Source organism: Phoxinus phoxinus (genome assembly GCF_949152265.1).
Source record: "Phoxinus phoxinus genome assembly, chromosome: 20".
Classification (NCBI taxonomy): domain Eukaryota; kingdom Metazoa; phylum Chordata; class Actinopteri; order Cypriniformes; family Leuciscidae; genus Phoxinus; species Phoxinus phoxinus.
Window position 1 is genome coordinate 23,883,324 of NC_136895.1, and position 27,568 is coordinate 23,910,891.

At 38.3% G+C, this 27,568-nt stretch overlaps 2 protein-coding genes across 2 annotated transcripts in view; one reads left to right on the forward strand and one right to left on the reverse strand.

Moving 5' to 3' along the window:
* Positions 1 to 1,182: 1,182 nt before the first annotated feature.
* Positions 1,183 to 5,377, reverse strand: LOC306988455 (uncharacterized protein). The gene is made up of 3 exons (XM_079593457.1): positions 5,099 to 5,377; positions 4,655 to 4,987; positions 1,183 to 2,116 (listed from the first exon to the last, which is right to left on the reverse strand). The coding sequence occupies exons 1-3, from the start codon at positions 5,142 to 5,144 to the stop codon at positions 1,902 to 1,904; spliced, it is 594 nt and encodes a 197-aa protein (XP_079449583.1). The 5' UTR covers positions 5,145 to 5,377; the 3' UTR covers positions 1,183 to 1,901.
* Positions 5,378 to 7,362: 1,985 nt separating this feature from the next.
* Positions 7,363 to 27,568, forward strand: part of LOC306988452 (uncharacterized protein) — a 37,901-nt gene continuing 17,695 nt past the window's right edge. The window contains exons 1-8 of the mRNA XM_079593454.1: positions 7,363 to 7,649; positions 11,168 to 11,491; positions 12,361 to 12,711; positions 13,095 to 13,214; positions 13,755 to 13,787; positions 18,817 to 18,867; positions 19,679 to 19,993; positions 27,158 to 27,460. Coding sequence (XP_079449580.1) covers positions 7,604 to 7,649; positions 11,168 to 11,491; positions 12,361 to 12,711; positions 13,095 to 13,214; positions 13,755 to 13,787; positions 18,817 to 18,867; positions 19,679 to 19,993; positions 27,158 to 27,460 — 1,543 coding nt within the window. The 5' untranslated portion in view covers positions 7,363 to 7,603. The remainder of the gene's footprint in view (positions 7,650 to 11,167; positions 11,492 to 12,360; positions 12,712 to 13,094; positions 13,215 to 13,754; positions 13,788 to 18,816; positions 18,868 to 19,678; positions 19,994 to 27,157; positions 27,461 to 27,568) is intronic.

Below are 27,568 nucleotides of genomic sequence, written 5' to 3' on the forward strand. Positions count from 1 at the left end.
TAGTGTCTCTTGTATGTTCTCGATAAAAGTGTCTGCTAAATGAGTAAATGTAATCCAGAAGCAATATGAAGTGATTTTGTTTTAATAAAATAATAATAATAATAATAGTGTAATTGTAATTGAATTGTGTATAGATCTGTTATTTTTAGGTGTGAGTTTTTGCTAAAGTTTTTTTTAATTATCACTTTTTATATTAGATTTCACTAGTCATGCAGCAAACTTTACAATGAAAAGCTGTTCATGGATATATTACTAACAGACTAAAGATGTATGATCACAGCTGAAGGATGGCGTTGTGTTTGCAAACATGATGTCCTTTTTTCCAGGTCAAGAATGAGGCCAAATAATTGAAAGATTATATGTTTATTTGAAATGGTAAAAAGCAGGCATAAACTTACAAAAACAGCATGATCAAAAACTGCAAATACATTTTTGAATATCTTGTTCATAAACTTTTAAGATTTATTACACTAAAATATCACAGCGAGAGAGAGAGATTAGAGATGAAAATACCACTAGGGGGAGCTACAGCAACTACTGTATATTGGCAGAGACATACTGTATATCAAAGGGTTAGTTCACTCAAAAATGACAATTCTGTCATAAATTACTCACCCTTATGACGTACCAAACCCGTAAGACCTTTGTTCAACTTCGGAACACAAATGAAGATCTTTTTGATGAAATCTAAGAGCTTTCTGAACCATAGGCAGCAACGTCATTGCAACTTTCAAGGCCCAGAAAGGTAGTAAAACCATCATTAAAATAGTCATGTGACTCCATTGGTTGAACCTTAATGTTATCGACCCCAAAAATAACGACTCTATTCAACAATCTCTTCTCTTCCACGTCATTCTCCAACGCTGTTGATGTAGTGTAAACAGAGCAGCGCTTCCAGGTTCTACGTGAGAATGGCGGCTCACTATTGGGCAGCCCCTGCGTCAGCATCACACACATGTGTCATGGTGCTCACGTGACTAGCGTCGGCCAATAGTGAGCCGGCGTTCTCACGTAGAACCTGGAAGCGCTGCACTGTTTACACTACGTCAACAGCGTTGGAGAATGATGTGGAAGAGAAGAGATTGTTGAATAAAGTCGCTAACATTAAGGTTCAACCAATGGAGTCACATGGACTATTTTAACGATGGCTTTACTACCTTTCTGGGAACGACATAAGGGTGAGTATTTAATGACAGAATTTTTTTTTTTTTTTGGTGAACTGTCCCTTTAATTGATAGTCAACATTAAGCTAAATGACAGACATAAGCACCTGCAATCGGTAGAAGTGAAATGAATGCAGTCACGGTTATGTGCTTTGCACCATTTAATGTCTGTCTGTTTACACTAAAACATCACCACACATGGAGAGATTTAAGAGTGTGAAACAAACAGCATGAAAATTTTAAAAGAGGACAAAATCCATTAACAATAACTTAGCCTATAACATCTGTACCTATACTATTAAAAAGTACACAAATCGGTTTAGCCTAAGTAAAGTAATCATTAATGGTGGTATAAAACAAATGTTTGAAGAATACGATCACTGTGAATGATAAATGGAAACGGAAATACCAATAGATTATATTATATTCTAATAAATTCATTATTGATAATCAGTTGGTTTGAAAAGCACTGTTCTTTGTAAAGCTGCTTTAGGCTGAATTGTATTCTGAAATGTGCTATGCACCTTCATTTTAACGTAAGAGCGGGTACAATTACTTCCGCTTAGTTATTTTAGCTGTAGAAAAACAGTCCGTTATGCTGGTAAGCTATTTCTTACCAGATTATTTTAATTTGTTATTGCAATCATAAACACACTGTTTTTTTTATTTGTTTTTTATCTATAGCATTGAATGAGCTTTAATGAGACAATAAAAAAGAAAGAATCTTTGAAATGATATTTACTCAATGGAGTACTTGTCATATACTGGCACCAGACATTCAATGGCATCTTCATCTGGTTGATCAGTGTTTGTTGCTGCGTTCTTCACAGTCTTCTTCCGTGGAAGATTTCTGGTTCTGAATTCATAAACCAGAACGACCACCGCAACCACGCCCACCAGAGATGAGAGAGCCAATCGGATCACAGCTTCAGTGAAACTACAACAGCGATTTTCTTAAGAGAGAAGAAATGAGCAATGTTAGAAAACAGTAATATGATTATGTTTGGGAAACAGTGTCTCTGGAGTTCGGTAAAATATAATTTTTTTTGGATTATTTGATTCCAAGCAGTCATTTAAAAGCCACATTTTTAGCATCTGTAAAAATGCATTTTTTCCATATTAAAAATAAATACAAATTTCAATATGCTCTCAATGGCAAATTCATAAAAGTTAGTTCATGTGTTCTTGACTTCTAGATTATTGTAATGCTCTTATGGGTGGTTGCCCCGCACGCTTAATAAACAAACTACAGCTGTTCCAAAAAAAAACACAGCAGCTAGAATACTTACTAGAACCAGGAAGTATGACCATATTAGCCCGGTTCTGTCAACACTGGCATACATTATCACATTTCTGTAATGCCCATTTGTTAAAAGATTGTTAGGCTGCATAAATTAGGTCAACCAGAACCGTGCTGAACACTTCCCATAACACCCAATGTACTTGTTACATGTTAAGAAGAGTGGCATCCACGCTGATATTAGTCTCTCTGTCTATCCCGATGTTACCGTAGTCAGCCGTACCAAGTCCACATCCAGATCAGATGGTGGACCTGTGCCTAGACATGACCATAACAAGAGATTTTGTCTACCAGAGATTTCCTTGTGAGGGCCTCGTCGACATAATCAGACAAGTCCTCTGTACAGTGTACAGGTGGATTCTGGAATCCACTGCTGCTTCAATGTATATCTAATGAGTGTATACAATCAAGGTATTAAACAATTTGAACGACTTCTTTAAGCTTATGAAATTTATGTAGTTATAGAATTACATGTCAGTTTAATAGAATGTGCTCTCTCCATGTTTTTGAGAAAGACACCCATGTGTTTAAACTCAGGGTCAGCCTGATCATCAATGTGGATATGCACCTGCATATCAATCCATATGTGGACAATTTCTATGTTTATCTATTTATTTGCCAATCAGAATCCTTCAACCTGAAGTAACGACATAGGTGTAAGGTATAATTGTCGTAGAAATGTTAATATACGGAGAGCGGCCTACAAACTCCTTGTGAGTCTTGAAGCTGACTTCTGCCTGATGAAACTACAAACTATCTTCTGTAAAAAAAGAACTTTGACTCCGGGTCTTCACTCATCGTATCTGGTCCTTGGGTCTTTAACTGAATATTCCCCTACAACAGACCCTATGGCCAGCTTCGGCTCCACAGCTGTGATGATTCGATCTTCAAGCAAAAGGAACTGGATAAATATTTGAATGCTACACTCTAAAAAAATGCTGGGTTGTTTCAACCCAATCTTGGGTAAAATATGGACAACCCCAAACGTTGGGTTAAAAATGTAATGTAAAAATTTAACCCAACGGCTGGGTTTGTCCATATTTTACCCCAAATTGGGTTGAAACAACCCAGCATTTTTTAGAGTGTACCGATCCTGATCTGAATTCAGAGTTGTGATGCAGCCTGAATCATAATGGCAGGTGTTCGTTCCATAGCTAGAGGAGAACTGTGACATGACAATGATATATAATTGATAAAAGCATTGACATAATTTTCCCTCCCATCTAATATTTTTTCCATTACCATGTTCCAAGCTTAGCGGCTCCGTAAATTACAACCAAACAGCAATATTTAGCATACCGGTCCTTGGGTCTTTAACTGAATATTTCCCCTACAACAGACCCTATGGCCAGCTTCGGCTCCACAGCTGTGATGACTGCATCAATTAAGTGGAACAACTGCAATTCGTCCACTTTGAATAGAATATGATTTACCCATTAAAACCAGAGGAAACTCGATCATTATCTGCATTTTTCAATGCTCATGACAAACGTCATACCTGAGCCCCACTGTAGGCCTATTTATTTTTATTAAGTTGCTGGATGCTTTTGGATGCTCTCAGTGTAAGCTTAGTGTAACCTGCTAACTTTTTCTTAAAAAACAACAACAACTGTAGGGCACAATATAAATAGGACAGAGAGAAAGTCGTGAAAAGTTTAACTTTATGGAAATGAAGCTCCTATTGCAATCCAGTGACAACTGAGTTTGTCAAAACATGACATAAGGAGAGACTTAAATTCAACCACATACATGTTTAAGCCCAACAATAATCTGTCAACAACAGTAGTGAATTTGATTCAGATAGCTATATTTACCCAGGCAGCAAGATAGTGTCAGCCCAGATCTGACCCACATCTGAATTCAACGCGTACCAAATGTGGGCCGGATCTGGGCCAAAACTATGTTGTTACTAAATTCTTAAGTAAATGTTGTAAAATCGTGCAAAAAAGGTGCACAAATGATTTTGTCTTCACAAAACCACTTATTTCATTATCAGACTAATTATGACCTTGTTTTGCGTGTTAAAAGGTTAATGCCCAGACAGAACAATAGTGTCGGCCCAGATCCGGCCCACAATTCAACACGTACCAGATGTGGGCCAGATGTGGGCCGGATATGGGCCGTGAGCCGACACTATATGTTGCCGTCTGGGTATATCCTATAAATCGAATAATACAGCTGGTATACTCACCACAGACAATAAGGTTGAATATTTTGAGCGGCGTCTCTGATCTGGTGGTTTTGACTTGATAAAGTCCGGAGTCCGTGGTTCTGATGTTTGTGATGGTCAGAGATCCAGTCTGATCCAGTCCCAGTCTGCCTCTGAATCTCCCATCAGCACTCCCGTTATAAAATGTCGACTCATTGTTCTGTCTATTGTATTGAGCAATGAGAATGTCTTTATGTCCAAAATTCCACCTTATCTGATCATCTTTCTGTATGTTAGTAACATTAGGCTGTAGAGTGACAGATTCTCCCTCCATCGCTGACACGGACTTCACTTCATCTGCAACGCCAAAAACACCTGCCGAACAAACAGAAGTGATTGCTTCAAACTAACATTAACAGCACATGCAAAATATATTCTCACTAATTTAAATAGTAAACTGTGCACCATAAAACGAGTATAACTTACCAACTAAACACCACAAGCACAAATGGAGGAAAATCGGGTGAATCATTTTCTCCAGCAGTTTGAACGTCAGAACAGTTTCAAAAAACGAAAGACTTCGATTCTACCGTCCGATGATCTGAAGACGAGAGAGATGTCAGTGTGAATAAATACCTCTGCTTCTCCTTTCAGAGTCTCTACGCCTTCTCACGTGGACTTATATAGAAATGAAGTCTAAGATATTGTTCTTCCCATGCGATATTTTAAGATTGGTTTGACTTCCCCCTTTATGCCGGTGTAGGGTATATTAATATGTGTGACGTTAATTAACCTTTGACCTCAGACCTGACACATTGTGTTTACACTTTATTATAAGGTGTCATTGTTACAGAGTTATATATTTAAGTACTGAGTAATATTAATTAACAACATAATTTACTGGGGTCGGGTAGGATTAGTATTTGGTTGAGGGTTATTTGTGTGTAACTATGCATATTTTACTGTTATTACTATGGTAAATACATGTAACATGTAAGAAGGACACTGTAAAATAAAGTGTTACATACCCACATTCTCTTGTGCAAGTTATACACACTTCACATCTCATCTCATACACACTTTTTTAGTAGAAATACATAATTTAGAAAATTACAACATTGAACTATCTTGCAAATGTTTCGTCTTCAGTAAGGCAACACAGAACTAACATTGCAAAGTCTGGATAAGGCTTTATGTCGGCGGGCCCACCGCCATTACATATTTAAAACAGTAATATCCTATACTAAACCTAAACTAATCTTGACAAACTATATATCATTTGAAAGCTTACAATCTCTAGTTTAGATATTTGGTGACTGATTTTCAAAATAAATTACAGAGGAGCCGTAATTTATCAATTTGCAACAAGAATATTGTCATACTCCTAAGGTGTGTTCAGACTTTTATTTTGAAATAGTGATGAACATGAAAAATCATGAAAGAATGGTAGAAACCTCAGTTTGTTTTCATGCCAAGAGTATTGAAAAACAGAGAAAATTAAGTATTTGGTCTACGCAAACAGCAGATGTACAGAATCATCAGCTCTGGAAAGTTTAGCAAGTGGAACATCCTCAGCAAGACAAGATATTGTTTGTGAAACATTACAGAAATGATATGGCATAAAGCGGTGTAAGGGTGAGTTTTTTGGGGTTCCAGCCCATGTCGGAGTAAAGGGGAATGAGGAAGATGATAAACTGGCGAAGGAGTCGGTGGAGGTCAACATCAGAGTACAGATGAGTAAAGAGGACATTAAGGGGTTGATGGGAACTGAAGTGAAAAAGAGGCAGCAGAGGATATGGCACTATGATATATGAGGAAGGCATCCGTATAGTTGGCCTATAGGCTACAAAGAAATGTGGGGGTGGAAAGAAGAACGGTTGATAATATTAAAAAGGATGTGATAATGACAAGATTACTTATTGGACATACAACACTAATCAAAGTTTATATAAAATATGGAGACATGAAACTGGTCATTGCGATAAATGTGGATAGGCCCAGAAACAGTAAATCATATTGCTGGAATCTGTATACAATAGAGAACGATTAAAGTTAGTTCAGTCACTAAAGGAAAGGGGCGTAAGCAGGGCTGGACTGGGACTAAAAATCGGCCTGGGCATTTTGGCCCAGACTGGCCCACTACATATGATCATATAAACACCACCCATCTTTGCACGCCCTTGCATATGTTTTTGTTCAACTCCTATTCATAAAAACCACTAATGCCATTTTAATGAATGAGTATGAACGAGCGAGAGTTAACAGATGCAGGCTAATAAGTACAAAATTGTCATTTATTAATACAATTGAACTATACTCCACAGTAATGCATCCCAAAAACAAGCTATAAGCTGCATTGGCATAGCAATACCAGTGTTTCCCACAGGATCTTTGGTAAAACTGTGGTGGGTGCCTCTGTCCCTCTAGGGGGGTTGGGACTGGTAAGAAGAAGAACATTATATAGAATTCAAATGATGAGCATTGCAGTTATATTTTTGTGGATGCCAGCACATATTGGAATCAAAGGAAATTAAATGTTTTGTTTTGTTGATTTTGTTATGTTTGTTTGGTTGATTCGGTTTTTGTTTTGTTTGGAATAAAGTAGTCATTCAGATCCACACTCCATATCAGTTGGTGGCGGTAATGCACCATTTCGTTGTTTGCCAACCGTCAAAAAACTTCAGAAGAAGAAGAAGAAACAGCCAGCAGGGGGCGGTAAGTTACTTGCTTTGCGATCCGCGCCGTTACAAAAGAAGAAGAAGAAGACGCCTGCGTTTAAAGTCTTCTGCACTCTGTGAATATGACACCTTTCAGTTCTTATTTCGTTGCAAATCATCAATTAATTCATTATAAAGTAACAGTCGGTTTTAAAATCTCTCGGTTTAGTGGGTTTTGTTAACAGTCGTCGCTGTCAGTCTGGTGGGTTTGGTTTAGCACAACGAGGATTATTAATATTCATCGAAATCAGATTTCGCTGGAATCTACAACAGTATGAAGAGCACTATAAATCCCGTTTTGTTTTTATTACTACTGTGCGGTAAGTGTATGATTTCTGTTTATTTAACACTTTCTGTTTCACTTTGACCCCTCAGAACAGAAGTATGATGTGTTTCAGTGGCGGATTTATAAAGTTATTTATAGGGTGGCATGAGGACTATGGGGTGGCAACAGTGCTTGAAGTTGGAAAAAAAAGGTACCGGTGTTGTCATAAATGCACAACATGATGGCTATTGGAAAAAAGTGGGTGTAGTAAAACAGTGCGGATAGACACTTCCGGTCTCGCATTACGCCCGGTGCAGGGAGCCGTAGAAAACCGAAAATGATCTCTTATAGTTGTTGATAGAATCAATTATATCACTTATAAATACTAATAAGATCCATATTACTATCACACGAGCCAATGACAATTAAATGCACGGATGCATAGTCAGATTAATGAATGAAATACAACTGTTCAGAACAGAAGATATTGGACTCATGCTGCATACACAATGACAATTATGCCTACTGTAAATAGAGTTACAACTACGATTAGAGTTGTTAAATAAAATACCCTGCTGTGAACATTCACACGTTTGCCTTGTGATAGGCTACAATTTATCTCCATAAATATTTTCTCAATTCTGCTATATTTTCACTTAAAGGTCAGAATTGTCTAAAAAAAACTTTATTCAAATTTGTTTAAACTGTCATTATATACCAATACATAATTAAAATGCAAGTACTGTGAAATAGAGAGTATAAAAAACTGAGTGACTCTAGTGTATTTAATCTTCAATAAACATACCTCATTAATTACATTCACTCCCACCTAAAAACGGGTGCGCGACTGCGCGCACGTGGGCAGAGCCAGTAATAGCGGCGGTAGTCATGGCGACGGAGAGTGACAGTCGCGCAAGCCAATCACTTGTTTCGTCCCGGTAGGAATTAATGAGCTGTGTTTTTTGAAGATTAAATACACTATAGTCACTCAAGTACTTACATTTTAATTATGTATTGGTATATAAAGACAGTTTAAGCCAATTTGAAAAAAAGTTCTTTAGACAATTCTTACCTACACAACCTTTAACACTAACAGTTACATCAAATTGCTCGATCAATATTATCATAACATATTTTACATTTACATTTTTAACTGTAAAAACAATTAAACAATTGAATATTTAATACAATTTAATATATTTTACATGTAGTAAAATACTGTAGGCCTATGTGCTGCTTATAAACACCAGACAGATAATTATTTATGAAACAGTATGCTCTTTACTCATCTCACGTTGCCAAAATAAATGCAGTAATAGAAAGCATAGAACCGCACAGGTGAAATACACTTAAAATTATGCATTAAAAAATTTAGTCGGGTTGAAGTCATTCTTCCGGATCTTCCACTCAGCCCGTACCGCAGCGTTAACGGGGAATGCATGAAAGCTGACTTCTTTGTTGTAACGTGACGAAACGGTACATAACGGCACACAACAAAGAAGTGCTAAGGCCCTCTTGAATCCTAAAAACACTCATTGTGAAAAATTATCTCTCAGGTAATGGAACTCGGTCGCTCTCGCTTTCTCCCGCTCTCGCTGTCAGATCACCGGAAGTTTTCACTGGAAGTACTGGCCCGCACACACAGGGTTCGAACATAGACCGTATATAAACTGGACACAGCAACCCCATAGGTTTCAACGGAGAAAAGTGAAGTCAATTAGAAGCACTCACTTCCTGATGGCTGGACGAACTGCGCAGCCTCAAACTGAGCTTGACGACGTAGATGTGACCCTAAAATGTAAGGCCCGGCTAAATTGAACCAATGGGGGCAGACAATCAGCGGGGATCAGCGGGGGTGTCTGCGTGTTTCAGTCTTTTCTCGCGGCAAAGTATTTTTGATTAGCCTAAATGCAATATATTTTCTCATATGTATTTTCTCGTTATTTTATCCATAAATTAAAAGGTTTTAATGAATATCCGTGCGTCATTAAATGTGAGCGAATGTTTGACTATTCTTTTGAACTCTAATGAAAATGTCAAAGTCAGTTAGAATAATCAAATGTAACAATTTATTATATCAGGTAAATGTATCATGCCAATTACATAATCAATTCAAAGATAATCAATACAAAACATCAAATGCTCTGGAATAAAGAGAAGAGATGCAAACCCAACATTAGGAAATGCATGATGCTGAGAGTCCCGGCGGGCGGCTCTCAACATTCACGGGCTGATATGAGATGCAGAAGGCCCCGAATCCCCTGCTGCATTTCATTACATATAGACAGAATCTCTTTCACATGGTTAACAATGGGAATTTGCATTCAGAGTTGACACCTTTTGGGAGTAGGAGACCGTTTGTCTAGAGATCATCTTCCTTCGTGTGTCAGTTATCTCTTAAACACCTTATTACCTTTTGTTTTACTTGTTTGGAAATTAGACATTTGTACCAGTCACCCTGAGACATTTTAAATGATACTAAATATGTGTAATACTTGATGATAATCATTCACATTAAACTATATATTATTGGGTGACTTTCAGGTGATAGAGAGAGGATGAGGGATGAGGGAATGAAATGTAGATTAGGTTTCCTCGGAGGTGCGACTTTCGTCCTTCGAGTTCAAATGTTAATTTGCAGCAAGGTCCTTTGTCCACTCGAGGAGTGGTCGTTCCTTCAACTAGTTTTTCCAGTCTTACAAAACAATTGCATTACCGCAAAGTAATCATATTGGCTATGCCGTTTACAAATAATTTTCACAAGCTTCGTTTTACTGTGGTGGAAAACACAAATTACTGTAAACAATATCGTACTCTATTTATACCGTACATGTATGTGAAGGTACCCAGCATGCAATGCAGCATGAATAGATTGAGCTGTAGAGTACTTTTTTTACTGGTTTATCTGTGCTGCTGAATTTATTTTTTGGTTATCATTTAGCAATATATGTCGTTGGTCTATTTTGTAATACCTTTTTTATATATATTTTAATTTGTTGAGTGTCACGTGTTTTGTATGTAAAATATTCATGTCTGCTTCACTACTGAAAAATAAACGTGTACAAACAGTGATACATTTTAAAATGAGAAGTTATTAAACTTGCTTATATTAATATTATAAGATTCTTTAATGTCCGTTTTACAGTGTTACCCAATATTAAATATTATGATTTGTTTTGCACTAAGTTTCTCCAATCAGACTCTGATTACTTTTTTTTTTCAGATATGCTACCCTCTAACTAATATTAAAGGTATTGCTGTTGTATTTGTGCAGTAAAGAGTTGCACATATTCACTCAGCTAAATGTAGGCTATTTAATTTATAATTTTATTAGCTTTGTATAAAAGCATCTGCTGAATGAATAAATGTATATGTAGCACATCTGTAGTTTGTAGATAAACTAACATGAGTTATCTCTTAGTTTGGCAGGAAGACTGTCTGTTCTTAATTTACAGCTGAATAATTCATTGTTTATATGACGAGACTAAATGATCTGTTAAACCTGTTCACTAATGTCAGCAGCAGTGTTATATGAGTTTAGTCTCTGAGAAACTGTTTCTGTTTGTTCTGCAGGAGTGTTTGGTGTTGATGCAGATGCAGTGAAGACAGTGATGGAGGGAGAATCTGTCACTCTAAACCCTGATCCTACTAAAATACAGGGATTTAATGACATACTGTGGAGGTTTGGAGCGTCAGGTCCAGTCATTGCTGGAACTGATGGAAAGAAGAGCTCATATCCCCATCTCACTGAGATATTCAGAGGCAGACTGCAGCTGGATCATCAGACTGGATCTCTGACCATCAAGAACATGAGAATCAAACACTCTGGAACTTATAAACTAGAGATCAGCAGCAACTCTGGGACCATACCTATGACATTCAGTGTTATTGTCTCTGGTGAGGACACATTAATAATAGCATTAACATTAATTTAATAAGTTGTTTTCAATAGAGGCATTATCTACAGAACCAGTAAAATCCTCTATACCTTTCACAGATCTAAAGCCAACAATAAATGCATATGCCAAAATAAATGGCAGTCAGAATGGGATCAGTGCTTAAACAACAAATTACCTGAAAGAAATCTTGATGTTGGGATGAGACATGCATTTCATTTGAATAATCACTGGGATCACGTCATTTACACACAATTACAGACTTGCACATCAATCAAAAACATCAGGAGAAAATTCCCCAGTGTTCATCTTGTCAGAAAGAATCAACTTTCATTAAACATATTTTACTGGAATGTAATGCTTCTATTGCTCTGAGGAACTTGTTTTATTCTGTTCATGTATTTGAAAAAAATAAGAAAATTCAACCATACAAATTAGTTTTTTAGAAAAAAAAAAAAAATCATAAATATTTAGTTATTTATTTCTCAATAACTATCAAATATATTCACCATGAACATAGCCACAGCAACTTGCATAGTGTTAAAAAGGAAGGAATTATTTTTTCACGTTTTTGTTTCAGATTAAACGGAATTAAGCTGCAACTGAAGCCAACAAATATTATATATAAAATATGTTTGACATTGTTACAGAATTTTAGGTTCACAATATTACACTCATGCTGTTCTGAATATTATCACAACTGAGCTTGTGCCACAGATGATCACATGACTGATATTCAGAACAACCGTATGACAGATTTGTGATGTTGATTTTATACTACAGGCTAGGACTACAAAGATTGTAGCCTACTTTTGCCAGTAGCGGTGTTCAATAGGTCTAATTTCTGATTGTGAATCTTTTTTTTTGTAGAGTCTCCAACTGATGCTGTTATTGATGCTGGTGAAGCTGAAATGAAGAGCGTGTCAGTGATGGAGGGAGATTCTGTCACTCTTCAGACTGATGTCACTGAACCACACGGAGATGAGCTGATAGTCTGGAGGTTTGGAGATAAAGGAAAACTCATAGCTAAACATGATATAGAGGCAAAGAGCTCACCATTACATGATACTGAAGAGAGATTCAGAGACAGACTGAAGCTGGATAATCAGACTGGATCTCTGATCATCACAAACACCAGAACCAATGACTATGGACTTTATATAGTGAAGATCAGCAGCAACAAGCAGATCTTATACAGGAGATTCAATGTTACTGTCACTGGTGAGTAACTCAAGACTTTTGAAGTAATGATGGTTTATATGCGAATAATTCAGATGATGTGACATTAAAGGACTCAAATCATGATGAATTTATATTTAATGACATCATACTGCAACCTTCAGAGCACAAAACTTCTTCCCCAGACCTTTTTATTAGCTAAAACAGCTTAATGTGAAATTACTGACACCTGTAAACAAATCAGTGATAAATACTGACTACATGAACTTTAATCTCCATCACTGTTTTGATTTTAATGTTTACATGCAATGAATTAACCATCATTAACACAAAGATCTACTTACCAGATCTTCTCTCAGGTTATATAGTGCTGCTGATGTTTCTAGTGTTTGTTTGTTACTGACTGTCTCTCTTTATCATTACAGCACCAGGTCTGTCTCCAGGTGCTAAAGCAGGAATAGTTGTTGTTCTGCTGGTGTTTGTAGTTGCAGCTGGTGTTTCTTTTCATTATCGCCACATAATTTTCTCTCCAAAACCTTTATTTGGTAAGTATAACTCATACAACAAAAGATTTTCCATAGTCAAGTTATATATATTATTATTTTTTTACCACAAGTTCTGCTTGTGATTGCACATGTTGGGCTAAAATCATAATCCTGCAGTCTTTTTGGGGCATTTTGAATTGTATCTGGACTGCCTAAAGCCTCACAATGTATTTGAAAACTAAGAGAATGATATTGCGAGTGTTGTGTGAATGACACTGATATGTCTTGTGAGTCAATGAATCTATCACCTCTCATCTGGTCAGTAGTTTATGCATACTTAAAGGGATTGTTTAGGATTGTTTTTATAGTGAATCACGACCCAAGTTTGAGTGTGAAAAATAATATTTAATCGTTGCAGCAAAGTGGAATATTTTCAGCAAATGACCACTTAAACTACACATAAAGCTATCAAATGAGTTCAAAATGGTGATGATGAAATAACATGAAAAATCACATCATATCTTCTCAGTCCTCCAGTGTTATTAACATCTGCTCTATATTATCTCCTATTTTCTCTGTTTCTATGTGCTGACTGTCAAGATGATGAATTATCTAAACAGAAATCAGAACCGTGTTAGTATTAAACCTGATACAACAAGAAACAAATTATTATTGTCTGACAGTAGATTTCTAATGTAGTTTTCATATTCAGCATTTCTACATCTTTTTACCACATGTTCAGTTTGTGATTAGTTTAGTGCAATGATCAATGAAGCATGTGATTCTCCAGTATTGAGCTGCATGATATTAATATACTAATGACTGACTTTCTGTTTAGAATGGAGAATTAACCAGAACTACATTAAAGGGTTAGTTCACCCAAAAATGAAAATAATGTCATTAATGACTCACCCTCATGTCGTTCTAAGCCCGTAAGACCTCCGTTCATCTTCGGAACACAGTTTAAGATATTTTAGATTTAGTCTGAGAGCTTTCTGTCCGTCCATTGAAGCTGTATATACAGTATACTGTCCGTGTCCATAAAGGTTATATAAACATCATCAAAGTAGTCCATGTGACATCAGTGGGTTAGTTAGAAGTTTTTGAAGCATCGAAAATACTTTTTGGTCCAAAAATAACACAAAATAAGACTTTATTCAGCATTGTATTCTCTCCCGGGTCTGTTGTCAATCCTTCACTTACGCTGATGGCTTAAGACGCTGATGACGTGTTATCTGGTGCGCCCGAGCTTCATTTATAAACTGAGGGAAACGCACGCTGTAAAAGTGTCTCATCCGCGACATGCACATTTACGCACCATTAAAAAAATTATATCCACGCAAACAATGTAGAATAGCTTGAATATAGCGTGCGTCTCCCTCAGACTGTAAACGAAGCTCGGGCGCACCAGATAACACGTCATCAGCGTCTTACGTCAGCAGCGTCACTGTGGAGTCGTGAACGCAGATTGACAACAGACCCGGGAGAGAATACAATGCTGAATAAAGTCTTATTTTGTGTTATTTTTGGACCAAAAAGTATTTTCGATGCTTCAAAAACTTCTAACTAACCCACTGATGTCACATGGACTACTTTGATGATGTTTTTATTACCTTTATGGACATGGACAGTATACTGTATATACAGCTTCAATGGACGGACAGAAAGCTCTCGGACTAAATCTAAAATATCTTAAACTGTGTTCCGAAGATGAACGGAGGTCTTACGGGCTTAGAACGACATGAGGGTGAGTCATTAATGACATTATTTTCATTTTTGGGTGAACTAACCCTTTAAGACTGTTTGATTGTGCCTGTGTGTTTCTAGAGGCAGAGCATGTTATCATTCATGTAATGTTTGTACTACTGTGTTTGAAGCTCACAGAACTAAATCTAAGTTTGAGACACTTTTAACATGAAACTGCTGTTTAACATTGGCTGTCTGACTTATATTTGTGTCATTGTGTGTGCATGGCTTCATTATTCTTTCAGATTTTAACACTGAAACTCTGAAGATGCCGCTGCACTTATGTATTTTTATGATTTGATGCTTCCGGTTAATACTAAGTGAGTTGGTTTATCTCATCATATCAGGTCAGTAGTATTAATTATCAATATTTAAGCAAAAAGCAATTTTTAAGTAAGCGATTTCTGAGAAATACTGTTGAAAATTCTGAAATCAACACCCAAAAAAACAGTTCAGTGAATTTTACCAGATGTCTGTTCTGTGTGTGTGCCAATGCCCAGCCATGATGCTTTAAGCTCGACTTCGACTAGTCGTTGGTCATGGCCTATAGTGGGCGCAACAGGATAAGAAATCTTGGAAGTCAAACCGTTAAAGGGATAGTTCACCCAAAAATGAAAATTAGCCCATGATTTACTCACCCTCAAGTCATCCTAGGTGTATGTGACATTCTTCTTTCAGACTAATACAATCGGAGTTATATTAAAAAATGTCCTGGCTCTTCCAAGCTTTATACTGGCAGTGAATGGCCGTTTCTGTTTTGAAGTCCATTATAGTCCATCTGTCCATCATAAAAGTGCTTTAAAGCGATGAGTTTGTGTAAGAAAATTATCCACATTTAAAATTTTATACAGTAAAATGACTAGCTTCTGGCCAAACAAACATATGGATTTCACGTAAGTGTAAAGCGAGTAATGTGTCGTACTTCTGATATTTACGCTACGCCATGACACACTGCGCTACTTCCGACTTCCAACTTAAGTTGTGCTTTAGGCATTTGGCTGGAAGCTAGAATTTTACTTTGTAAAATGTTAAATATGAATATTTTTCTTACACAAGACCAAAACATCCCAGGCCCAAAAGAACTGATACAATGTTTCCTCTAGGATTTTTTCCAGCTGTGGTGGCAGGCCTATTTCCACAGGGGAGTGGGCATCGCCCATGGGTGGTTTCCATTTAACCTTACCCATGAATCACGAGCACTCACACACAGGCCACTTTCTGAGGAATTGAAAAATGAAAACCAACCCTCTCCATCAAAACAAATTACGCAAGAGGTTTATTTGCAAAGATATTATGAAAGTGCAAAGATAAAGTGCCACAGTAAGAGAAGGCTATATTCATAATCTATGGCAAAAATACTATTATAAATTAGTTTAGTGGATAATACAGCAGCAAAAGTTATTTTAGAAAAATCGAAATCATTTTATAAATCTGAACATTTAGTGAAAAAAACATTAAGTGGAGAACAAATAAATGTTAAAATGTTCCACCTTGCTCTTTGTATTGATGAAAAACAAGTACACGCACATACATACACGCATATATATATATACAGTCATTGTCAGAATAAATGTCACCCCTGGTAAATATGGCTGTAAAAAATAAATCTGCATTGTTTATCCTTTTGATCTTTCATTCAAAAAAATTCTAACCTTTCATTGAAGCAAGATAATTGAAAGGGGGGCTAAATCACATTATGAAATAAATGTTTTTCTCCAAAACACGTTGGCCATAATTATTGTCACCCTTTTATTAAATACTTTTTGCAACCTCCTTTTGCCAAGATAACAGCTCTGAGTTTTCTCCTATAATGCCGGATGAGTTTGGAGAACACCTGACAAGAGATCAGAGACCATTCCTCCACACAGAATCTCTCCAGATCCTGCAGATTCCCAGATCCATGTTGGTGCTGCTTCAGTTCAGTTCAGCCCACTCATTTTCTATAGGGTTCAGGCCAGGGACTGGGATGGCCATTGCAGATCTTGATTTTGTGCTCAGTGACCCATTTTTGTTTTGATTTTGATATTTGTTTTTGGATCACTGTCCTGTTGGAAGATCCAAACATGGACCATTGTAAGATTTCTAGCACAGTCTGTTAGGTTTCGATTTTTTTATCTGTTGGTATTTGATCCAATCCATGATGTCATGTATCTGAACAAGATGTCCAGGACCTCTGGCAGAAAATTAGGCCCACAGCATTAAATATACAGCAGAGTATTTCATTTTACATATGGGGTACTTTTTATCCCTGTGTGCACCAAACCCATCTTAAGTGTTTGCTGCCAAAAAAGCTATTTTTTTGTTTCATCTGACCATATACTGGGAATCGATTAAAAAAAAATTTAACGAATTAATCACACAATTTGCTGTATTTAATTGCATTTCCCCAAAGCTTGTAATCATCAATATTTAAACGTAGAATCACCTAATTAAATTAAACAACACAGAAAAATAGCTATATTTAACTATATTAAACATCAATATATCAACATATTAATCTTCATTCAGTTCTATGCAACATGCAATCAGATTTAACAGATTTTTTTTGGACTAATTATCAAAATAAAGTATATATATATATATATATATATATATATATATATATATATATATATATAAAAGAGGAATATAATTGGAAGAAGGGTTACGACCAGGCAAGAACTATGTCCCGCTTTAATATTGGAAACGTTTCCCAGCGTTGGAGAGATGTTAGAGAGCAGGAAGGCCTGGAAATGAACAGAGGTTGCTCTGTTTCTGCTCGATATGTGAGTAACAATGTTTTTTTTTGCTGTTTCACAGAACCAAGATATGCTGTTGTTTTCGAATCACAGTTGATTTTTCCACACTTGCTCAAGCTGTAGTCGTTGCCTGTGTTGCAGGCTGTTGGGAGCATTGAAGGGAGGGTGTTTGATTGGGTGTCGATTTCAAATATCAATGATATTTCTCAGAAATAGCATGATTTTTTCGCCCTCATGTCATTTCAATCGTGTGTGCTCTTATTTTTTCTATGGAACACCAAAGGAAAGATTTGGATTAAAGGACAAGTTCGGTATTTTACACTTAAAGCCCTGTTTACAGATCGTATCTGATGAAATAGAACGGTTAAGATTAAACTTTGGACAGATGCTGCTGTCGCGAGAATTTTAGGTTTATATCGCTTTCCTCCCCCACCCCCACAATGGCAGTCTATGTGCACTGGAAGATTCCTTCCTAAAACACATTAAACTTTCGTTTACAAAGACGTGAAACTCACCGAGTGGTCAGGGGTGTTCACTGATACGGTCCCAAAAAAAATCGCTGAAAAAGATGCATTCCAACAGGTTTTATCGTAGTTTTTGTCCAACTCCATGACTTGTATTGAATGTGCTGTGTGAGATGCGGTATTACTCCGCCACTGGAGTGTCTATTATTCAAGCTCTCAACGGAAGAATCACGGGTGTGACACGTTTGGCAAAATAGGTCCACAAACGCGAAATAAACCTAAAATTCTCGCGACAGCAGCATGTGTCCAAATTTTAATCTTAACCGTTCTATTTCATCAGATACGATCTGTAAACAGGGCTTTAAGTGTAAAATACCGAACTTGTCCTTTAATCTTCTTTTGTGTCCCACAGAAGAAATTAAAACAGGTTTGTTTTGACATTAGGTCAAGTAAATGATGACAATTTACATTTTTATGTGATAGTTTTTTAATTAATGAAGGAATATTAACAGTATGGTGGAAGTATCTTTAAATTTTGTTAATATTTAAAATGTATACATGACCATTAAACTATATACATGCATACATTGTTTTCATGTATTATTTATTGTTAATTTACATTAATGAGAGCTAATTCTTGATTATTAAAAGCACTTTTGGTGAAACAAACATTATCTTCAAACTCACTTAAAACCTTCTCATTTCTGTTTCTAGCCACTGATGTGAAAGATGAAGAAACGATCCCTATACAGCGAAGTAAAACGTGTAAGTATTTCAATTCTTTTTTCTTTTTTTTAAAGCCACCATTATATTGAGTGTACTCCCGAGATTCTTATTTATATAATATTTTATCAAATTTATGAAAACGATGAGGTGGAGACATTTTAAACTAAAGCATAGGTGGAAAATATGTATTGTCTAGAAAACTTTTTTACAAATATCTTCAAATAAGAAGTTATTTATAGGATGAAATTAAAGTAAAAACTTTGGATGATATTCACCCTCTTTTGTGCTTTGATTAAAGTTAGTAAAATGAATAGAGTAGATCATTTGATAGGATGAATAAATAATATATTCAAAGAAATTAAGGGTACGGGTTCGCATAATATAACATGGGGAATTTGAATAGTTTCCAATCTCCTTCTGTTATTTGATTGTCTAAGTTTTAAAGACAATTTAAGAATCACGCATTCTTCATATTGCCAAGAATATGCTTGGAAAAATAATGTGTGATATTTTATGACACCAGAAATATCTTCTAAGTGTGATCATTTATCTTTAGGATGTTGGAGAACTTAAAGCCCATTACTCTCATATATTTTAGACGTGTAAAATAATAAAACAATTTTGGAAAGAAGTAATTCAGGTAATGGGAAAAATTAAGAAATCAAATATAATAAAGATATAAAATACAGTTTTGGGTATAGGACCAATACTACTTAATAAAGAAGAGTTATACTTATTTAGAATACTGAGAATTACAGCTTTTAAAGCAATAACAGCATTTTAGAGAAGGCAAGAATCCCCAGTTTAAAAAATCTCTTAATTTCTTTGTTTTTATGTGCTGTTGTGACAGATGAAGGGAAGATTGTATCAGTAAAGGAGGGAGAATCTGTCACTCTGAAGACCGATGCTGAAATACAGAGCGATGATCAGATACTATGGATGTTTGGACCTCAAGAGAATCTCATAGCTGAAATCAAAAGAGAGACCAGAGAAATCTCTAAATATCATGGTGCTGATGGGAGATTCAGAGACAGACTGGAGCTGGACGAGACGACTGGATCCCTGACCATCACAAACACCACAGCTAAACACATCGGAGTCTATAAACTACAGACCAGCAGCAGCAGAGGGACGTTGAATCAAAGATTCATTGTTACTGTCAAAAGTGAGTAGCCTAGCTCAAGGTTTTCTGTATAATAATGATCACGTGTCTTTATTGGCAGTTATTTCACACATTAAGCTTGATAAATTACCGTAAAATTGCCAGATTGAGTTTTCCGCATGTTGAGTTGATTTGTGTATAGCACATCCGTTTTCTTCACATCTGTTTGGACGAGGAGAGGCACAGCTCTGGTAAGACACACTATGGGCCTGTCCGAATAACCAAACTTGTAGTCTTTGCACAACGTATTTCCTGTCAACGTAAGTGTTCAAGTAGGCATAAAGACTGCAAGTGTGCATAGAACTTTTGATTACCCGATGGTAGGGCTGTGCGATATGACGATATATATCGTATGGACGATATAAAAAGTCTATCGTTTCATATTATGCTCTATTGTTTATATCGTGGTGTCGCAAAAACGTCTCAGGTTACGTATATAACCCTGGTTCCCTTTCAAGGGAACTCGAGCTGCGTTGAGACGCGGTGGGAACGCCTTGCGTGATTGCGTCGTGAAGCACTTGTAAAATCAGTCCAATGGAAAAGGGAGACGTCATAGGCGGGTGACGTCATCGACCAGGAAGCTATAGAGCTGGTAAGTCCCGCCCCCTCCGCTAACCCCGCTGGACCTCAAAGTTGAAAAACCGTCAATGCAAGTGAATGGGAGAAAATAATTATTTTCTGGTCCCGTTTGAATTGTGCCATGAATTTGAACATATGTTGACTGTGAATTTTTTATATAATCTTTCGTGTGAAAAATGCTACAATTTAGCGGGTAGAAGTTTGATACGGGTAGACTTTGTGTGAGAGCACTTTGTGGACTACAACTCTTCGCTGCTTTCGGCGCGTTTGAAACGTCAACACCACTAGCTCACGGCTCTAGCTCACGGATCCCGCTAGACATGGCTGTGTCTTTGGTGCACTTCACCGCCTTCTTTCAGGGAGAGGACAAAATCGTTGAGGTTGGCGAAAACCACGGGTAAGTCAACTTTATGTGGTGACGTCACATAGGCGACATGTAGTCTTTCTCGTTATGTCTTTTCCACAACTGCTAGCCGACGAATCATACCATATACTGTCAAACTTGTAACATGAAAGATTATATAAAAAATTCACAGACAACATATGTTCACATTCATGGCACAATTCAAACGGGACCAGAAAATAATAATTTTCTCCCATTCACTTGCATTGATGGTTTTTCAACTTTGAGGTCCAGCGGGGTTTTACGGAGGGGCGGGACTTACCAGCTCTATAAAGCACTCCTGAGATCATAATACACTAGCTTTGAAAAAGCCTGAAGCAAGATAATCACAGGCATGCTGGGAGTATGGCAAAGCAACGCAGCGTCTCGTTCCCTCTCAGGGAACCAGGGTTACATACATTACCTGAGACGTTCCCTTTCAAGGGAACTCAAGCTGTGTTGAGACGTGGTGGGAACCCTAAACCCACGACGCCATATGACAAATGCCTGTACTGTATGAAGACCATGCGCACATTAAGAAACAAGCCGCCTAGACCCTGGAGTGGAGTCTAGGTCCAAGTCATAAAAATGGACAAATGTATGCGGTAAGGACCAGCCTGCCGCATTACAGATGTCGTGGAGAGAAACTCCTGAAATTAAAGCCCAGAGGCAGCCATACTCCTAGTAGAGTGGGCCCGGACAGCCAAAGGTGAAGGCTGTCCAGCCGCTACATAAGCAAGTGAGATAGCCTCAACTACCCGCTTGCTCAATATCTGTCTTTAGCTTTTCCTGATTAAGGTGGAGGACAGAAGGCCTAAAGCACAAATGACCCGCAAATTGAGTAGGGACCTAGGAATACAACCTGGCCTGGGGTGAAGAAAGACTACCACCATACCAGGTGCAAATCCAAGTACCACGGTGAAGACGACGTACGGATCTCTCCTCAGAGATAACCCAGCAAAGAAACATCCATTGCAGAAATCAAGTACTGTACCATAGGGCAGATAGCAAGATTCAGAAGGTGTTCTCCGCACCAGGTAGAGAACAGTTTACATTTCAATGCATATTCAGTCTTCTCGCGGAGGGAGCTCTAGACTGGAGTATGGTCTCCACGACCTCAGTCGAGAGACCTGAATCTATGAGCTGGGCCCCCTCTCTCGAGACTGGCCTCTGGATTTGGTTGAACAGTCACTTCAGTGCCCTGAAGCGACGAACCGGCAGGGAACAACCGAACTGATGCTCTACGACCCTCGTCGGAGGATCGTTTGGACGCTGACACCTCGGTGCCCTGAACGGAGGACCGGCAGGGAACAACCGAACTGGCAGTGCTGCGACCCTCCTCAGAGAGTCGCACCCCAGAGGACGCCGAGGGGAAACGATTTCTCAAAACCGTTCCTGCCCCGGAGGAACTCTCAGAAGCCTGATAGCCTCAGCGTCAGGACTTCTTGTCGAAGTTTCATTAGAGATAACGACATTCCTCAGATCTTGCCTACCTCTAACTATCTTAGTTCCAACGACCCTCCTCGGAGGATCGTTTGGGGACGCTGACACCTCGGTGTCCTGAAACGGCGAACCGGCAGGAGAACCAAACTTGGCAGCGTTGCGAAACGATTTCTCAAAACCGTCCCTACCCCAGAGGGGACCACCCTCAGAAGCCTGCAGCCTCAGCGTCAGGGCTTCTTCTTCCAAGCTTCTATCCCGGCTAGACAGCGACCGCGACCCAGGTTCCTCTCGATTGTGGATGAGCCCGAATGGCGACGCTCTATTTTGCAGCACTTTATGCTGCGAGGAGCTTTAGTAGGCTGAGACTGCTCCCGCCCAGCAGTCTCAGGAACATTAGATCGGTGAGGAAGACACCTCTGGAACGCCGCTGGATAGTTTATATCTTCATTTTGTTGAAAGCGAAGCGTTCAGAGAACAGACATATTTTTTCTTTATTTTTCTTTACATCAGAAAAACGTATATATATGTGGCCACCAGCAGGAAAACAACCGAACTGGCAGCGCTGCGACCCTCCTCAGAGAGTCGCCCCCCAGAGGACGCCGAGGAGAAACGATTTCTCGTAACCGTCCCTCCCCCATATAGTTAATCTGTTGCGCGACGCAATTCTCGAATAGCGTCAGTGCTGACATCCTCACGTTAATCCATGTCCTTATATAGTCTACCCACCAATGCTGCCTAATAATATTTATCTATTATTTATGATGGCTGGTGGATAACGTCGGGGTAATGATGACGGCGACTCGGGAGAGAGATAGCTAGTAAGCGTCTCTTTAACCCGAGGCACTGTCATACTATGATATTTAATACCCAAAACATTACTTTAGTAGAAGTTTTGGGGATAAACACATAAAATAGAAACCGGTTTATTCCACGATCTCAACTCTTCAGTGTGGAGATAGGAAAAAACGGCAATCCCCGACGAGGAGGCTGAGATATAGAGATTTACTTATATTCTCACTCTCATAATGTTCAGCTGGCCAGAAAACACTTAACTTGGCAATCAGCACAAAATAAAACCTCCTTTTATAAGCTCCTCTTTATACAACAGAGTTATGAGCTGACCTATTTATTTATTCATTGAAAACTCACACACTGCTTTAATCATATATATATATATATATATATATATATATATATATATATATATATATATATATATATATATATATATATATATACACATATATCCTTTTTAAACACTAACGATCACCAATTCCTCGGAACTAGAGATCGCAGCACGAGTGTCTCATACCGGGGAGGAGAAACCGCAGCGCGTGCTTCTCCCTGAGATAAGCCACTGGATTTAACACGTGAAGGCAGAGATAGGGCACGCCCGTCTCAAACCTCGCTGTTAGATCCATTTGCGCTCCCCAAGATGCGCGTCGCCGCTGAGCATCGGCAGCCGCGGGACTCGCTCCTCGGGGAGCGCGCACCGAACCGTCCTCCTCGAAGGACGCCGGGGGGGAGCGAGGCGAAACAGACAACCTCTCGAAATACTCAGTCAGCCCCCTCGAGAACTGACTGGGTATGCTCTACTCCCAAACAAGCAACTCAAAGCTAGAGATAAAACGAGGGTAGGGAACAACACAACGTTTTGAATTCTTGTTTCTCCATAATATATATCTAGATACTGAGACAGACAAACAATAAATAGACATGGACAGATACAGAGAGCGCTTGCTGAAGGCAACAAAGCTAGTGTGTTATGATCTCGGGAGTGCTTTATAGCTTCCTGGTCGATGACGTCACCCTCCTATGACGTCTCCCTTTTCCATTGGACTGATTTTACAAGTGCTTCACGACGCAATCACGCAAGGCGTTCCCACCGCGTCTCAACGCAGCTCGAGTTCCCTTGAAAGGGAACCATTGTTTACGCAAAAAATGTTTTCATCATTTGGATGACTGCAATCTTTCACGCCAACCATAACATGGCGGGGTGACAGACCCGGGTGGCTCCGAGCAGGAGAAGGACCAGCCAAGACAAACCGAGGAGCTCGTTCCTAAACGAGGGGCTACCTCTGTAGCATGGACATGGTTTTCTTAACTTTCTATATGTTTGGTTGACTATTTTATTTTGATAATAAACATGATGTGATGTCAAGTTAGCAATGCTAGAACGTGCTAGAACGCGATCACAGGAATTTTTGTCCCTCTGAGGAACCTGTTACTCTATAATTTATGGTCATACGGAAAGAAGCAAAAAATTATTCAAAACTAAAGCTTTTGTAAAAAACAGAAAACAAGATGATGGTCCAGTCTGTACCAGAAGACAGTTTTTAGGACGTCATCTGCTCAGTCCACAAGGTGAGAAATTGAGGAACCTCTCGACATATTTCTCAACCCGTTGGCCGTCCTGGAAACAGAATATGAGCCGATCTGAAGGATTCAGCAGGGTATGGTATCAAATAATGACCAACTTATTAGGTGTGGTCGGTTCTTCTGTCACGCTTGGGCTGCGTGAGGCACGTTCAGGAAGACCAAGAAGTTGTGATGTGACATTTGAACCGAGGCGTCGGAGCTTGTGTCGAGAAAAAATGGGCGTGCCAGATGAAGCCGCGATTCGAGGCTTGTGAAAATCACGTGACTAATGACAAACAAGGCCTCGGTTTGTGTGGATATGTCATCGGTTCGGTCTGAGTGTCGCTTCCGGATAAAGGGGGTTTGAAACTCTCGCCACCTTGTGGGTGTTGTCAGGAGTAGCAGAAGCAGTTGTAGTCATAGACATCATATAGATAGACGCCCTATCGACCGCTACGGTCTACTGGCGCGGTCGAGCCGTGGGGCCGCCATCTTAAACCGGTCACCCGCTCCACTCAGTGTAATCTGTATGGCAGGTGTAATGAGCTGTCAGAGCATTTAATTAATCATACCTCACGTGGGTTTTTTTGCTGCAAAGGTCATTCATGTAGCTATGATACAGGGCACATGGTTCGGCGTATTTTAATATTCATAATAGGCTTAACCGTAATATAATATTCCGATATAAGATATAAAGTGACCAGACATCCAAAATCAAAATATATATATATGTGATGTAGGATACAAGGTATTTTATAAATCACACACTATAAATATGATAAAGAAGCAGAAACAGATAGTTCCAGTAAAGTAAGATATTTGAATAAGTTGAAGAAACTGTTTATAATGATTTGTGATACACTCACTCACTCACTCACTCACACACTCTCTCACACACACACTCGATTTGCGCATCGCCGTCATGTGTGTATTACATTGCTTCCAGATATCACGTGCGCAAACACAAATAACCTTATTACTTTACCTCACCTCTCCATGCCGGGTGCTCCTTCTCAATTATCTGGTAATATTCTATTCACAAAATACAACCAACAAGTACGGTAATGTTAAAACGTACTTGTGAAAAGTAATCCCGGGCCCTATTTGCGATGGTCCGCCGATTAGAACAGGAATATGCTCCACAGTGCTCTGGCATCTTAACTGCTTCTACGCAACAAAACTAGGAGTACGACCGATTTAAGATGGCGGCCGTATTTCTCAGTGCCCAGCTGCCAATAGGGAATCTAGTCTCTATATAATATCTATGGTTGTAGTAGTGTCAGAGTCAGAGAGAATTCCCATTGTCATTGTCGTTATTGTGTCATATATGTGTTAGGGCTGTATATTATTACATTATATCAGGTTAGAATAGTTATAGTATATTGTTATTATTCATTATAGTAGCTATATTATAGTCTTGTTATATTAATTAGATAAGATTATTTGGATAACTTTGGATTTTTGGATCTGGACTGGACTGCTTTTTGATTTGGATTGCCCTTTTGGATTTGTTTGCTTTTTGTGACCTCTTCCTTTTTCCTGGTAATGGAGAAAGAGGAAATCCTCCCCTGTCTGGGCTCAACAGAATCATCTGTATACTCATTTATTCCATATGTTCCCCTGCATCCTCTGGCATTTTTCTCCATCCTGGGCTGGCAGAGGTTTTGTCCAAGAAGAGGAATCGTCTAAACCCCAACACACTTGAAAAAATTCTGTTTCTCAATAAAAATCTATTGTAATCCTTCCTTCACCCACCCAAACTGCAGTGTTGCAGTTTGCTCCTCTATATCCCCAGTCCCATGGCCATAAGCACAACACTGCACTAAAACTAGTAACAGTTCACTGCACAAAAATTGTCATTGGGATTGGGTCTTATTCACTTGTAATTGCGTACACTATACGTATTTATACGCACAGTTGAACTTCTCACGAAAAATGTCCTAATCCAGAAAACAAATAGCTACACGTTCTCATATATTTTTCCATGGTCCCATTCTAGATTCTTATAGGACTGTATTTTTGCTAATGAATAACATTTTTCGAGCTAGTTTGTTCAGAGACAGAGCTTCAAACAATTGTGGGAGTTTTTATACGGAGTGATAAAAGAATATGTATATTTTATGAATACTCGTAGATGTTAATAAGTAGAAAATGCCACGACACTTGCAGAATGGTTACAGACAGTGAGGGAGATTTATGTGAATACATATTAAATCAAAGAATGAGTCAGTTTATGTAAACTTTTTTTTGAAGGGACTGGGCAAGATGTGGGGGTAATGTTTTCGAGCATATATTTTTCTGTACTATAGTTGACTTCAAATAGACTATATGGTTACACTTGGCAAACTTGATCTAATAGAAACATTTTCTTTGTATTTTTCTCTTTCTATGTGTCACAAATTAAGTCGTATTGATATCAAAGGTGGAAGGAGAACCGGTCACTTTATACCCTGATACTGAAATACAGAAAGACGATACGATACTGTGGATGTTTGGAGATGAAGACACACTCATTGCTCAAATGACTGGAAAGACCAGAGCAACACATGAAGGTACTGATGGGAGATTCAGAGACAGACTGATGCTGGACAAGAGGACTGGATCTCTGACCATCAAGAGCACGAGAACTAAACACTCTGGACTTTACAAGCTACAGCAGAGCAGCAGTAGAGGAACCACAAACAAGAGATTCAAAGTCGCCATAAATTGTGAGTAGTTGTTTATTTATCTTTGTGTGATTCATCGAAATGAACACAACTGAATTTTAATAGTTAAAGTACACATTGAGTTACTGTAATGTGTCATTCCTTTTGAAT

Bases quoted from the DNA above. Each gene is read 5' to 3' on its own strand.
- LOC306988455 (XM_079593457.1), bottom strand. From the start codon at position 5,144: ATGATTCACCCGATTTTCCTCCATTTGTGCTTGTGGTGTTTAGTTG. The intron at 4,988-5,098 runs GTAAGTTATACT...TTTGTTCGGCAG, and splicing joins GTGCTTGTGGTGTTTAGTTG to GTGTTTTTGGCGTTGCAGAT. The intron at 2,117-4,654 runs GTGAGTATACCA...TTCTCTCTTAAG, and splicing joins ATTCAACCTTATTGTCTGTG to AAAATCGCTGTTGTAGTTTC.